This window comes from Triticum dicoccoides, chromosome 7A, assembly GCF_002162155.2.
Source record: "Triticum dicoccoides isolate Atlit2015 ecotype Zavitan chromosome 7A, WEW_v2.0, whole genome shotgun sequence".
NCBI classification, from domain to species: Eukaryota; Viridiplantae; Streptophyta; class Magnoliopsida; order Poales; family Poaceae; genus Triticum; species Triticum dicoccoides.
The window spans coordinates 180,262,077-180,276,745 of record NC_041392.1 but is presented as its reverse complement, the minus strand read 5'-3'; the positions used below and the strand labels follow the sequence as shown (position 1 = coordinate 180,276,745).

Here is a 14,669-nt window from a genome sequence, read left to right as displayed (position 1 = left end):
TATTTAAACCTCTCCCCTTGCCATTTTGGGCAGCAGACATCCTCCTCCTCATTTTCCGCGCCGCCCAATCATTAGCACTACCACCCACCTCCATTTCCGTGCCCGGCCACCTCCCCCCCGCCACTTGGGGTCGTCCGAGTGGCTGCGCCACCACCTCGCCGGAGAACACCGTCACGCACCTCGATCCGCCCGTTCCCGCCGGTTTCCGCCGACCCCGTCACCAGAACCCCTGCCATCGTCCTCTGCATCGCCATGGGTGTGCTGCTGTTTCTGTTCTTTAGAAACAAGCAGTAGCAGCTCGCCCGCTCTCGCGCGTTGACCGAGCGTAGGGCTAGAAGGCCCAGCCTGCGTCCAGCCTCCTCACCGAGCCGGCCCATGAGGCCTGGTGAGCAGCCCCCGCCCCTGTGCTTTGTTCGGCCGGCCTCTGATTCGGCCCGCTCATGTTTTTTCTAGATCTACGAATTTCCTAATTATTCCAGAGAACCCAGTTTTACAGAAAACCCCCTGTTGTTCATGCATATTATATCTCACAAACTATGCATCTTATGTAAAAACTTTATATATATATATATAATGCTTAGAATTTTGTCTAGTTTCATAATATGCTACTTTCATCCATGTTAAAAAAATTAAACTTGTTGCTTGTGTTTATTTTGCAAATTGCCATGTTAAAATGATTTAATTCATAACTAAATAACCGTAGCTCGGTTTTAAATAAACTTTATATGTAAATGGGGTAGAAAAATGCCTAGTTTAACTTGGTGCACTCATCTTGCATGTTTAACAACTCTAAAATATGGTTTAATGCAGAACAGTACCAAATCCATAATTTGCATATGAGGATTTTCCAGACTTGTTGTTTGTTGTTCCGGCCTCATTTAAACTTGCCTAGATAGGTAGTTTTCATATGCCTCACCTCTTGCCATGATTAATAACATTTAATACTGATGGGTACATAACCGAGAGAGAACTAAATAAGTCATGTGGCGTTTCGTCAATATGCAACTCATTGCATATTGAGCTCCACTTAATTTGTAGTATTGTTTGTTGCACTTTGCCATGCCATGCCTCATTAAACCAGACATGCATCATACTTGGTTGTGCATCATGCCATGTTTATGTGATAGTTGTTTACTATGTTGCTTGCTTATTTCCGGGTTGCTTCTCTCGTTAGCTTCGGTTGCGTTCCGGAGTTGTGAGGATCCGTTCGTCTACGTCCGTTTGTCTTCTTCATGGACTCGTTCTTCTTCCTTGCGGGATCTCAGGCAAGATGACCATACCCTCGAAATCACTTCTATCTTTGCTTGCTAGTTGTTCATTCTATTGCTATGTCGCGCTACCTACCACTTGTTATATCATGCCTCCCATATTGCCATGTCAAGCCTCTAACCCACCTTTCTAGCAAACCGTTGTTTGGCTATGTTACCGCTTTTGCTCAACCCCTCTTATAGCGTTGATAGTTGCAGGTGAAGATGAAGTTTGTTCCTTGTTAGAACATGGATATGTTTGGGATATCACAATATATCTTATTTACTTTAATTCATCTATATACTTGGTAAAGGCTGGAAGGCCCGGCCTTATGCCTGGTGTTTTGTTCCACTCTTGCCGCCCTAGTTTCCGTCATACTGGTGTTATGTTCCTTGATTTTGCGTTCCTTACGCGGTTGGGTGTTATGGGAACCCCTTGACAGTTCGCTTTGAATAAAACTCCTCCAGCAAGGCCCAACCTTGGTTTTACCATTTGCCTCACCACCACCTATACTTTTCCCTTGGGGGTCACACTCTTGAGGGTTATCTTTACTTTAACTCCCCCCCCCCGGGCCAGTGCTTCTCTAAGTGTTGGTCCGAACCAGATCCACTTGCGGCGCCACCTCGAGGAAACTTGAGGGCTGGTTTTAGCTATACATAGTGTTCATCCGGTGTTTCCCTGAGAACGAGATATGTGCAGTTCCTATCGGGATGTCAGCGCATCAGGCGGTCTTGCTGGTCTTGTTTTACCATTGTCGAAATGTCTTGTAACCAGGATTCCGAGACTGATCGGGTCTTCCTGGGAGAAGGAATATCCTTCGTTGACCGTGAGAGCTTGTGATGGGCTAAGTTGGGACACCCCTGCAGGGTTTTGAACTTTCGGAAGTCGTGCCCGCGGTTATGTGGCAGATGGGAATTTGTTAATATCTGGTTGTAGAGAACTTGACACTTAACTTAATTAAAATGCATCAACCGCGTGTGTAGCCGTGATGGTCTCTTCTCGGCGGAGTCCGGGAAGTGAACATGGTTCTTGTGTTATGCTTGAACGTAAGTAGTTTCAGGATCACTTCTTGATCACTTCTAGCTTCTTGACCGTTGCGTTGCTTCTCTTCTCGCTCTTATTTGCGTATGTTAGCCACCATATATGCTTAGTGCCTGCAGCAGCTCCACCTCACTACCTTCTCCTACCCATAAGATTAAATAGTCTAGATCTCGCGGGTGTGAGATTGCTGAGTCTTCGTGACTCACAGTTACTTCCAAACAGTTGCAGGTGCCGATGATACCAGTGCAGGTGACGCAATCCAGCTCAAGTGGGAGCTCGATGAAGATCTTGATCGTTGTTTTGTTTCGTTTCCTATTGATCAGTAGTGGAGCCCAGTTGGGACAATCGGGGATCTAGCATTTGGGGTTTTCTTCTTTTATTTTGGTTCCGTAGTCGGACCTTGATTGTACTCTGGATGATGTACGTTTAACTTGTATTTGTGTGAAGTGGCGATTGTGAGCCAACTCTTTATCCCTTTATATTTAGTACATGGGATTGTGTGAAGATTACCCCTCTTGCGACAAACCTACCATGCGGCTATGCCTCTAAGTCGTGCCCCAACACGTGGGAGATATAGCCGCATTGTGGGTGTCACAGCTGGCTAGACCGGATGAGGTCCCATTTCTCTGGTCACATATACAGATAAAAGATTTCCAAAGAGCAGGGATCTTAGCGATGGAAGGAGCTGGGATCAGAAAGCACATAATCATGGATAACTTCATCAACATATATGGTTCATACGATATATCAGAACTATCTACTTATGCACCAGTATCAATAAAGGGGGTTGTGGAGTTTATTGCAGCAAGCTAGCTTTGACTCTTGGCTAACCTGTACTACGACTACAGTAGTTGAATAAGGTGAGAGAGCGCACACAAGTCCAACTAGCTAGTAACCACAATGATACACCACTATGGATTCTAAGTCGTCTCCCTACCAGAAGGCCACCCATAGCGCAAACACTTATCTTGGCTTTTTTAAAGTAACCATTAAAGTTGTCTATGAACAATATAAGTTTTCAAGTAGTCCATATAATGTGGGTGCGGCTATTCGAATAGATTCATAACCCTGCACGGGTCTACTTCTTCACACATGTGTCCACCACTTAGCGCCTATACGCGACCTGTACTCAAATGATGCATGCAGAGTTCCCAAGCCCACCCTCGGGTAGTATTCTCTTAGTACACCATGCCACGTGCCTTGTCGTCCCAAGCCCACCCTTTGGGTATTGTCCGCTTGGTAAGAGCAATAGCACAACTTGAAGGAAATATGCCCTAGAGGCAATAATAAAGTTATTATTTATTTCCTTATTTCATGATAAATGTTTACTATTCATGCTAGAATTGTATTAACCGGAAACATAATACATGTATGAATACATAGACAAACATAGTATCACTAGTATGCCTCTACTTGACTAGCTCATTGATCAAAGATGGTTAATTTTCCTAGCCATAGACATGAGTTGTTATTTGATCAATGGGATCACATCATTAGGAGAATGATGTGATTGACTTGACCCATTTCGTTAGCTTAGCACTTGATCGTTTAAGTTTACTGCTATTGCTTTCTTCATGACTTATACATGTTCCTATGACTATGAGATTATGCAACTCCTGAATACCGGAGGAACACTTTGTGTGCTACCAAACGTTACAACGTAACTTGGTGATTATAAAGGTGCTCTACAGGTGTCTCCGATGGTGTTCGTGGAGTTGGCATAGATCAAGAATAGGATTTGTCACTCCGATTGTCGGAGAGGTATCTCTGGGCCCTCTCGGTAATGCACATCACTATAAGCCTTGCAAGCAATGTGACTAATGAGTTAGTTGCGGGATGCTGCATTACGGAACGAGTAAAGAGACTTGCCAGTAACGAGATTGAGCTAGGTATTAGGATACCGACGATCGAATCTCGGGGCAAGTAACATACCGATGACAAAGGGAACAACGTATATTGTTATGCGGTTTGACCGATAAAGATCTTCGTAGAATATGTAGGAACCAATATGAGCATCAAGATTCCGCTATTGGTTATTGACCAGAGACATGTCACGGTCATATCTACATAGTTCTCGAACCCGTAGGGTCCGCACGCTTAAAATTCTGTGACGATCGGTATTATGAGTTTATATGTTTTGATGTAGCGAAAGTAGTTCAGAGTCCCAGATATGATCACGGACATGACGATGAGTCTCAAAATGATCGAGACATAAAGACTGATATATTGAAAGCCTACATTTGGACATGGAAAGAGTTCCGGGTGAAATCAGGATTTTACCGGAGTGCCGGAGGGGTTACCGGAACCCCTCGGGGTTAATGGGCCTTATTGGGCCCTAGTGGAGAGAGAGAGAGAGAGAGAGGGGCCGGCCAGGGCAGGCCGCGCGCCCCCTCCCCCTCTGGTCCGAATTGGACTAGGAGAGGAGTGGCGCCCCCCTTTCCTTCTCCTTCTCCCCCTTCCTTTCCCCCTCCTAGTAGGAGTAGGAAAGAGGGGAATCCTACTCCTACTAGGAGGAGGATTCCTCCTCCTGGCGCGCCCTCTAGGGCCGGCCGGCCTCCCCCCTTTGGAAAAATCGTAGCTCAAAATGGTACAAACGAAAAGTTTGGATTTTTCTTATAATTTTTTCATATATAAATTATTTCATTTTGAGCTACGATTGATTTTATATGATTTTTTGAAGTTTAGGCAAATTTCTGAAAATAAATAAATCATTTAGATTTATTTAAAATCCAGAGATGATTTGCTGTGTCAACATTACATCAGCACAGTCAGCATTGACTTGACCAAAGTCAAACCTGACAGTGAGTCCCACAAAGTCAGCTGGACTAGTTTTGATGATACATTACCAAGGCAAGTACCAGTTCCAGGCCACTTGAATCCATTCTGACTGGAAGACATTGCGTGAATCGTGCGAGGTAAATAGGCATCACGCAGGTGGTGCCATGGCCGATGTTAATTGCACATGCAGTTGGACAGGGGCCAAATATTTCTCTCTGGGCTGAATCTGTTTGCCGCTGTTAACAATGTCTCTGAAGGTAAATTATACAGTATTATCACGCAACAGATGTTGCCATGGATGAAAAGAAATGGATCCGAATAAGGCTCAAAATCAAGAATCACAATCAGCACGGAATCTGTTCTCTACGTCTTCAGGACCGCATCATCATCGGATTGACGGAAATTAAAGCAAACGGGAGCTGCAAGTTTCAGATAACTGACGGGAAACTGAACTGGGCACATAGTCGGATTCAGAGAAAGGAAATCTGACGCGTCCTCCATCGCCTAGTGCAGCGTCTTTAAATATCAGCACAGAACACCTTCCAATCCCGCAGACAAACCTCTCCCAAATCCCTCGCCCGTCCTCGATCGACAGCACCCTTTCCTAGCTGCAGTAGAACCCTAGCAGCAGATCGGGCAGCCGCCGGCCGGGATGGAGGGGCTCGACGTCGACGACGTCTTCCACCACTACCGGCTGAGCCCCACGGATGTGGACGCCGTCACCTACTACCTACCACGCCTCCTCTCCGGCGAGACGCTGCATGCCGTCGACAAGCTCATCCACCGCGTCAACATCTCGGGCTGCGAGCCCAAGGATCTGGCCGCCCGATACGCGCCCGTGCCGCAGGCCGTGAGCAGCGGCGACCGGTTCTTCTTCACCACTTGCAAGAGCAAGAACGGGAGCAAGCTCCAGAGCGTGCGCGGCGCCGGCGGCGGCACATGGACCATCCAGAAGACCACGGAGATTTTCCACGCGGGAGTCAAGGTCGGCGAGGTCAAGAACCTCTCCTTCAAGAAGAAGGGCAAGTCCACCGGCTGGGTCATGGAGGAATACCGATGCCTGCTGCCGGAGGCCACCGTCTCCGACGGGGTGAAGGTGTTCTGCAGAATGCACTTGGCTCAGCATGCCCCTGACGCGGCCCGCCAGGAATCGGCCGCGTACAATCGTCAACAAGAGCAACCAGAGGCCGTGACCCCGAGCACGCACGCGCAGAAGAGGCCAGCGCCGGCTGCCGCCGCCGATCCTCATCCGCCGCGCCCCAAGAAGAGGATGCGCGGTGCCGTCCCCGTCCCGGCACCTGCCACACCGTCGTTCTTGATGTATGATGAGGCAGCCAGAGCAATGCATGGCCCGCTGGCTCACACCAACTTCCCTGTTCAGTATGCCCAAGCATCATGCGAGTCCACTACAACATCCAGCCGCTCCGACGTTGCTCAAGCTCCTGAGATTTCCTCCCAGTCAGATGTGCTTGAGTCCACCCAATCACTTGTGCTGGAGTCTGTCAAGCATTACAGCCAACAACAGATTGTTCCTGAGGCTGGCTCAAGCATTGCAAGGAGCTCATCTGAAGAGGGTGTCTTTGAGCCATTGGAGCCTATTTCCAATTTGCCGGATGGGAAGGCAGATGGTTTTGATATCGAAGAACTAATGAGAATGATGGAAGACGACCCAATTGAAGTTGAGCCGGCCACTGGAGCCAACACTGGCGTGGAGATGGGCCAACAGGAACCTCTGTACCTGGATGCCTTGGACCAAGGTGTGCTGGAGGACATGCTGCAGTCCGATTACCCTGCCTTCCATGATGCTGACAAGGAGAAGAGGTACAATGCCGTGCCGGATCTTGACGCTCCATCGCTTCAGGGACAGGACCACTTGTTGAAACCGCGGCCGTGCTCCTTCGATCCATTTGAAGCAGCGTGGAAGGCCGAAGAGGCGGCCAATCTTCACGCTGGAGGGCACAGCAACTTCTTCTCGCCTGCAAGTGTCTACTAAGTCCGATGTTGAAATTGTTTTCAAAGTGTATACGAGGATACTCACTGGCTGATGTAATAGTTCGTCCATGTACGATCGCCACGGATGTACCTCTGAGCAATTTGCTCCACTTGTTCATGCAAGCTAGTAAAACTGTTGTTGTTCTTCTTGCTCCTGTGATGGATTTCTGAACCTTGCATTCGCTCCTGCACTAGTACTTCTTCTGCTCTGTTTCCTGTGATGGACCATGTTAAAACTGCTCTATCTTTTTGTATTAGTTTCAGATAAGCAAGCATGATGCAGTTATGATCTGGGCAACCGCAGATAAGTAGTAGGACTAACTATGTTTGTAAATCAAAACTGTTTCGCTGCTCTTGATAATCTGCAGAACAACTACAAGTTCATAAGTTGCAGAGCAGATTCAAGTTGTGACAAAAAAAAGTTTGTTCTGTCTATTTACAGTGTGGAGTGAACAGTTATTACAGTGTCAATGTTCATGATTTACAGTGTGGAGTAGTCATATTTTTCCTTGAAATTTAAGTGCAATTTGGCTGTCTTGTTTCTAACTGAATTTACAGTATCTAAGTGGTCCCCAAATTCTGCAGTATTTATGTTCATGACTTACTGAACTATGTTGTCTTTTTTAATAATGCCTTCATCTAAATAGTTGTATTTTAGCTCCATAGTGTGTAATTTGTTCCTTGGTTTTCTGTCATCTCTGAATTTTGCTGTTCCTGTCCTTGCTACTCCTTAATTCACACATGCACAGGAGGTACAAGAGGTTGAACTGAATCACCTTTCTGAATTCCCTTTTGTTATTTGTACCTCAAACAAGTACCCAGATTATAAAGATCTAGTGAGCATTGCCAATGTTGGAGAGGGAGTGATCTGAATAGGTTTATGTGACTCATCTTCATTATTTTTTCTCTCTAACCTTTTTTACAGTACAAATGATAATGACTGACAGTTTCGGACACTGCACTTGTTGATCATTTAAGTCTGAACTTTTCTGACAGTTTCGGATTTTCTTTTGTAGTTTCATTGACTATGCATGAACCCATAATTTAGTTGTATTTTTTTACTGGGCCGATGGCGGAGGTTGCGGGGCATCGATCGGTCTACTGGAGAGGCGACCGGCGAAGCGGGTTCCCTCCCTGCATGGTAGAATGGCGGCGGCAGCGCACGTCCCCAATGGCGCCCGTGTCCCTGCCTTCTGCTGAAGGCCGGCAGCGGCAAGGAGGAAAGAAGGAACTGGTCAAACAATCAGCCTAGTGAGCTTTCCATTCCTTGTGACTGGCAGACTGAATGGCTCTAGGCCCATTAGCTTACTTAGACGCTCAAATGCAGCGACTGGCTCTAGGCCCATTAGCTTACTTAGACGCTCAAATGCAGAATTCAGGTCAGGCAAGCGGACATGATTGCTAAAAGTTTAGACAGTCATGTGTACGGTCTGTTGTTCGGTTTTGGTGTGGTTCCTTGTTCTTAGTTCGACTACTGGAATTATCTTTAGCATGCATCTTGTTATATTTGAAAGTTGTGTATTGATGGTTCGATGTACTTATGCATTTAGAAAGTACAAGTATTTGTTACCTGAATTATTATGACTTTGCATTAATTTTTTCGCGAATACGCGAAAGCTTGTGGATCATTGCATTGATAGAAGGAGTTGAAAGATAGGAGTTGAAAGGGATACAAGGGTAGCCATTGATAGAATTTTTTGAACATTTTAAAACATGCTATCGAGTTTTGGAGCACCGGGAGCACCCTAGGGGTGGGAGTACCAGATATTTCCCCAAAACTGTTGCTCTACTTCTTGCTCCTGTGAGCCTGCAATGGTACTGCTCTGTTTCTGAGATATATACTACTACTCCTGTGAGTATAATCTTGTTTTTCGTTTCTTGGGCTGGAATATGCCGTTTGATCACAAGCATGCTAGGTGCAGTTCTGATCCCATGGAGAATTTGTAATCTATGTGTGAGTTGGTACAATCTAGTTTTATGGACATATATCTAGCTGGCAATGAACGATAACGTACTAAAACAAAGGTTGGTACAATCTAGTTTCATGTCAGCATGAAGTAATCTATTACATACTACATCATGTGGATGGATTTACATTGAGAGAAAGAAGGATTTAGACTGTTACTGATACTACATCAGGCTACCCTAAGCGTTTAGTGGAGTGATACACATCACCATTTTCTGTAGATGTGTTCTCCATGCCACGAGGCACCACAGTTTGTTTTCATCAGTTGCTCAGGCCACCAGTGAGCCACGCCACCCCTATTTTTGTCAGCCTAGTGAGCTTTCCATTCCTTGTGCAACTGGCCATAATTGTAGTTAGATCTTGTTGCAGTGTCATGCTAACTACTTGGCGTATTACTTCGCAGTAGTGATCAACTGATCATATCATGTGAAATCCTCGTATTTTTGCAATTTATGTATCAGTTGTTCATCTGGTAACTGTCCTCTGATACATCAATATCAAGAAATGACCCCAGTACCTGAACCATCAAGCTACCAGCTGAAAAGAAAAACAAGAGTCAATATTCTCGCTGTGGGAACTACTCCCTCCTGTAGGAAATCTAAGGTGTTAACTTTATTGTCCAAGTTTGAAGTACAATATTACAAATCACAATCACAAGAAAGTACTTTTGGAAAAACATAACCCTATTGTGCTTTAACATAACCCACATATTCTCAGATTATTTGTTGGTCAAATTTAAACTTGGATGCCCGAACTACGCCCTACATTTCCAAACAGTGAAGGACATTGATGGTTTGTACTGCAACTAGTCATTAACTTTCATCATTGAAAATTCGTAATGCGGAATGTAGCTGAGAATGTGGTGGCTGGTGAATAAGTACCTATGATGAAGATAGCTCCAATAAGTCCAGTAATGCCCCATCTCTCGCCATGAATTGCCCATGCGAAAGTAGCACCCCATACTGGTTCCAGACCATAAATTATTGCAGTTTCTGTAGCTGATACATCACGCATAGCAACGATCTGATGACAGGAAAATGTCAGAAAAAAAAGGTATTTCTAGAAATAAACTGACATCAAACTGAAAAGAATCGGCATGGCAAGATTAGTTACTAACCTCTGCCCATAAACAAAAGGTTGTTGCGATTATGCCTGTGTATAGTATTGCTAGCCAAGGAAACGATGACATCATACTGAATAACTCTGTTGGTGTCCCTGATTTTAAATTCCAGGGTACCACATTCTGGAGGAAGCATTTAACAATGAACGAGACTGCCGACACAACAGCTACGACAACCACCTGATTTTAAACCAATTTTTAGAACACTTGCTCAAGAAAAAAAAGGAAAATTTTCAGAGATAAATGCAAGAGAAGCATTGAGATTTAGTCGATAACTAACCTGACATCCAACAAGCGGTAGGAAATTTTCTTTCTTCATTTTCCTGGAAATATGCTCGGTTCTGAGCATGTGAATTCCAAAACAAAAGGCACTAAGGAGGGTCAGAAGATCACCAACCTAAAGACAGTACGCAGAGACAGGATCAATCAACATGATATGTGCAAGTTGTGCAGTTATTATCAACTTGTTGAATCAAGAATAAAGAGGTCAAATTCTAAAGCACACTAATACAGAGCTCAAATTATAAAGCACACTAATCTTGACACAGAACAATACTATAAGCCCTAAGACAAATAAAAACGTTCAGACAAACTTGTGGACCTTTACATGTAGATAATCGACTTACACATGGTGGAGAACCACTTAACTCCAGAATACCAACCCCGAGAACTGATAAAAATGCTCCAAGCCATGTATATGCAGGTATTTCTGCTCCAAGAATACCATCCAAGAAAGGAACAATGATCACCTGAATATGTTTGAGTAAAGAACATACAACATATCTTAGTGGGAATACTTTATGGACTAAGCTTGAGAAAGGATCTTACTGTGAGGGCGGATATGAAAGATGCACGGCCAGCATCAGCTGTAACTAACCCAATAGATTGAGTGAGGTAGGCCAAGGTTACCCAAACCCCCAGCTCTACGCCCCTAAGAACAACTTGCATGTCTCTGAGTGACTTCAACAAGAATGGCACAAAAGGAATGGCCGCAATAGTGAAGCGTATGATATTGAAAAGGTCAGGATCCAACATAGTCTGTGCTTCTTTGACAATAGAAATGTTGCTTGCTGGTAGAAAAAGAAAATTCAATTTAGCTGACTATTCAGGAGAAAATCTCAGACAAGGAGTGTTCAGCAGTACTCATCAAATTTAAAATCAGGTAGCGAGGTGCGAATTTACTTGTATTGTTCATCTGAAATTGTGTTCACATTTCCAAATCACACTACTATAGTGTATTGACACTCATTCTATGTGCAATAACCGGAAAATGGAGCATGGACTTCTATTCTTAGTAAGCAAGCACTAAAGAAATATAACAGCAACACTCCATATTTGATGGCAGAGCCTTAGAGAACAAAAAGAGAAGAATTAGCATGCTATATCAGGCAAAAAGGATAGATACAACATCCATGAAAAGGCATGCACTATCACAATATACATAGGATATACTGAACATGTTAGCAACAATATTATGTGAGAATTGCAATCACACAATGTATACCTGAAATGACTATTTCATAGATTAAGCTATTAATCTATGAATGAAGCCATAGTACGTTATGGTATTCTAAAAATTATATTTCCATGTACACTAGCTAACTAGCATGCAGGTACACAATAAGTGCCTGTTCGGCAGGCCTCCGCTCCGAGCTCAGCTCCTGGAGCGGCTGGAGGAGCTGCGGAGTGGCACCGAACGCGCTGGCTCCATGCCTCTCCCAGAGCGGAGCGGAGCGGCTTGTAGGCCACTTTTTCAGAGTTGCAAAAGTGCCGCTCCGTGCGCTCCGCTTCTGGATGGAGCTGGGAGTTGGAAAGCAGGGAGTGGACGTCTGCCGAACAGGGCCTAAGGTTGTGCTTGTGGTATTGAAATAACCCACACCATTCCAGTCCGAGAAGACATCACCCCAGGATATGACACAGATATGACAGACCCCAGACCCCTCCCCTCGCCATTTCTCTCTGAAATACCATCGAACAGGTGGTGTGCAGCGTGCAGTAATACTCTATCAGAAATGCAGGGCGAGGGAGCCGGATACCTCCGTACCAAATATGAGGACGAGCAGGTTGAGCAGGATGACGCTCCTGGCCCTCCTGGGCACCAACGACGTCGCCTTCCGCCACGCGGCGCGCGCCTGCCGCCCGGCCGTCCACCGGAGCGGCGACAGCGGCTCCTCGGGGACGGGGCTGGAGAGCCCGCGCGTGACGGGCGCGGGCGGCACCGCCTTCTTCATCCACCCCTCGCCCTCACCCGACGCCCTCTTCGGGCGGGACGGTCGCCTCGCCGGAGGGAGCGCGGGGTCGTCGGACGGAGTCGCGGAAGGGGACAGGAGGAGGTGGCGCCTTCTCGGTAAGGCCGCGGTGTGGGAGCCGGGGAGAGGGAGGTGGCGAGGGCGAGCGGAATGGGCTTCTCGAACGCGGGGGCGCCATGGGCGGGGTGGAGTCGGGAGCTCCGAGAGGAGCATCTCGCCGGAGGAAGGAGGGGACGGTGGGACGATCGAGCTGGGGTGTGTGCAGTGTGCTGAGTAGCAGGAGTGGATGGCGAAGCAGACCACACGCGGGCACCTCGCTCGGCTCCACAAACACATGCGTGGGACGGTGGGCGCGCCTTCCACTAACATTAGGCCCTCTTTTGTTTCATCCCAAATCCTGAAAAGTGCAGCTGTGCTCGTTAGCGCACTCGAGCGCACACGTCTCTGCGCCGTCCGATCGCGATCACGCCCACCAGGTGCGCCGCTGTCTGTTTTTCCTCGCTCGCGCGTTTCACTTGGTCGGCCCGTCGCCCGTTGGGTGGGAGCGTCGGTTCCGGGTCCCACCACTTCCTCTCCTCTCGCGTCCGTCTCCCCTCATTTTCGAAACTGTTCACCCACTCCGCCCCAAATCCCGCAATCTCTCCTGCCCCTGCCCCAAATCAGCCACCGTTCGTCCCGCCGGGGTGGAGCTATTCACGGCGAAGGGGAGGTAGCCAGCGCCGCGCGACGGCCAGTTGCGGGCGGCCATTCACGGCGAAGGAGAGGTAGCCAGCGGCGCGCGGCGACCAGGTGCGGGCGGCGGTTCCTGGCGAGGGGGACGATAGCCAGCGGCGCGTGCGGCCTCCAGGTGCGGGCTGAGTTTACCGGCAAGGGGGAGGTAGCCAGCGGCGCACGGGCACCAGGTGCTTCTGTTGCGTTCCCTGTTCCCGGAAGAGGAGAAGTAGGCTGTGCTGCGGCGCCGCTCACGGTCGTCGGAGTACAAGTCGTCGACAGGGGAGGAACGGCCGCTGCGAGCGCCGTGCCGTTCGCGCAAAGGTCAGGGTCGCGTATAGGACGACCATCTCCCTGCTTCGCAATCGTTTGGTAAGGAGATCTGGCCTCGTTTTTCGTTTGCGCTTGTTGCCCTTGTCTCGAAATTGACGAGTAGATAGTTGACGAGTAGATAGTGGACGTTTGGGATTGTTTGGCAAGGTGATTCCACTACTGGTTGGATGTAGGTGGTTTGAAGCCAGTTTGTCGGATGTTTTTTGGGATGCTGGGTTGAAGGTGAAGTGTTGTTTGGGATGCTTATCACAGAGGTAGTTTAGTTTTTGTTCACATTTTCTGTAGTGTTGCTGTACTGTTGCCATAGTGTTGAGAGCGAATTGCTCAGTATGGTGCAAAAGTTGCCCACACTGAAACTCTGTAGTTTGTCCCCTTTTTTTGTCAAGTTGCTCTAGTTTTGCGAGCGACTTGCTCAATATGTTTCCTGAAGTTGCCCATACAGAAGTTCTGTAGTTTTTTGTTCGTTTTTTGCTTCACTGCGGTGAATGACTTGCTCAATATGTTGCCAGAAGTTGCTCAATGAAGTATTTGGGCATCAGGAAAAAACCTGTATGTTGGTATCAAAACCTGAATTAGGGTCATTGTAGTATGTTGTCTGTCCATATGTTCCTATCTCTTATATGTGTGAACAATACTTTCAGATCAAGCAACCCGCGATAAGGCCATGGGTAGATGTAGAATAGAGGGAACTAGTTTATTGGTGTCAATTTTTAAACGACATTGGTGCAAGTTGCTTGATCTGAAAAAACAGTGTGTCTGATGTGCTTCAGTTTTTCTTTACACTTTAGTCCAACTTTATATAGCAAAACAGAAATAAATTCAGCTTTAGTTTTAGTTCTAGTTGCCTTATATGACTACCCGTTTTGCCAGCATGTCATGTTTTCTTTCTGTATGAGTTTGCCTGACACTTTTGCATCAGTTTTTTAGTTTTGTTTTTTTAATGTGATCATGCATTTTATGTGTGTCATTCTGTGTTTACATGACTAGGCTGAACACTAGGAAATTTGCAGTTTTTTTACTCCTTTTTTTCATGTGTGATGATGTTCTTTTTTACGTGCAGCACGAAAACATGTCGGGGGCAAGCAAGAAAGGCATACAGGATGCCCCCCTGCATTGGATTCTGTTGATGGCGCATCTCATGCAACTGAAGCCCGTAGGATGGAGGTGTGCAGAATTCATTAAATCATTTTCGAAACATTCTACCTTTTTCCTTATCTTCATTCTTGGTTTA

General features: G+C 46.5%; 2 protein-coding genes across 2 annotated transcripts; one reads left to right on the top strand and one right to left on the bottom strand.

Moving 5' to 3' along the window:
- Window positions 1–5,351: 5,351 nt before the first annotated feature.
- LOC119331867 lies at window positions 5,352–7,204 on the top strand. Its single transcript, XM_037605045.1, has one exon. It carries the CDS (start codon window positions 5,720–5,722, stop codon window positions 7,058–7,060), a length of 1,341 nt encoding a protein of 446 aa, XP_037460942.1. The 5' UTR covers window positions 5,352–5,719; the 3' UTR covers window positions 7,061–7,204.
- A 1,845-nt stretch (window positions 7,205–9,049) lies between these two features.
- LOC119332294 lies at window positions 9,050–12,740 on the bottom strand. Its single transcript, XM_037605476.1, has 7 exons — window positions 12,190–12,740; window positions 10,974–11,215; window positions 10,772–10,894; window positions 10,426–10,542; window positions 10,143–10,325; window positions 9,907–10,048; window positions 9,050–9,562 (listed from the first exon to the last, which is right to left on the bottom strand). Exons 1-7 carry the CDS (start codon window positions 12,728–12,730, stop codon window positions 9,483–9,485), a joined length of 1,428 nt encoding a protein of 475 aa, XP_037461373.1. The 5' UTR covers window positions 12,731–12,740; the 3' UTR covers window positions 9,050–9,482.
- Window positions 12,741–14,669: the final 1,929 nt, after the last annotated feature.

Coding starts and splice junctions, on each gene's coding strand:
- LOC119332294 (XM_037605476.1), bottom strand. CDS start 12,730: ATGTGTTTGTGGAGCCGAGCGAGGTGCCCGCGTGTGGTCTGCTTCGCC. Junction 11,216..12,189: donor CCTGCTCGTCCTCATATTTG/GTACGGAGGTAT, acceptor TTTTTCTACCAG/CAAGCAACATTTCTATTGTC. Junction 10,543..10,771: donor TAAGTGGTTCTCCACCATGT/GTAAGTCGATTA, acceptor TACTGTCTTTAG/GTTGGTGATCTTCTGACCCT.
- LOC119331867 (XM_037605045.1), top strand. CDS start 5,720: ATGGAGGGGCTCGACGTCGACGACGTCTTCCACCACTACCGGCTGAGC.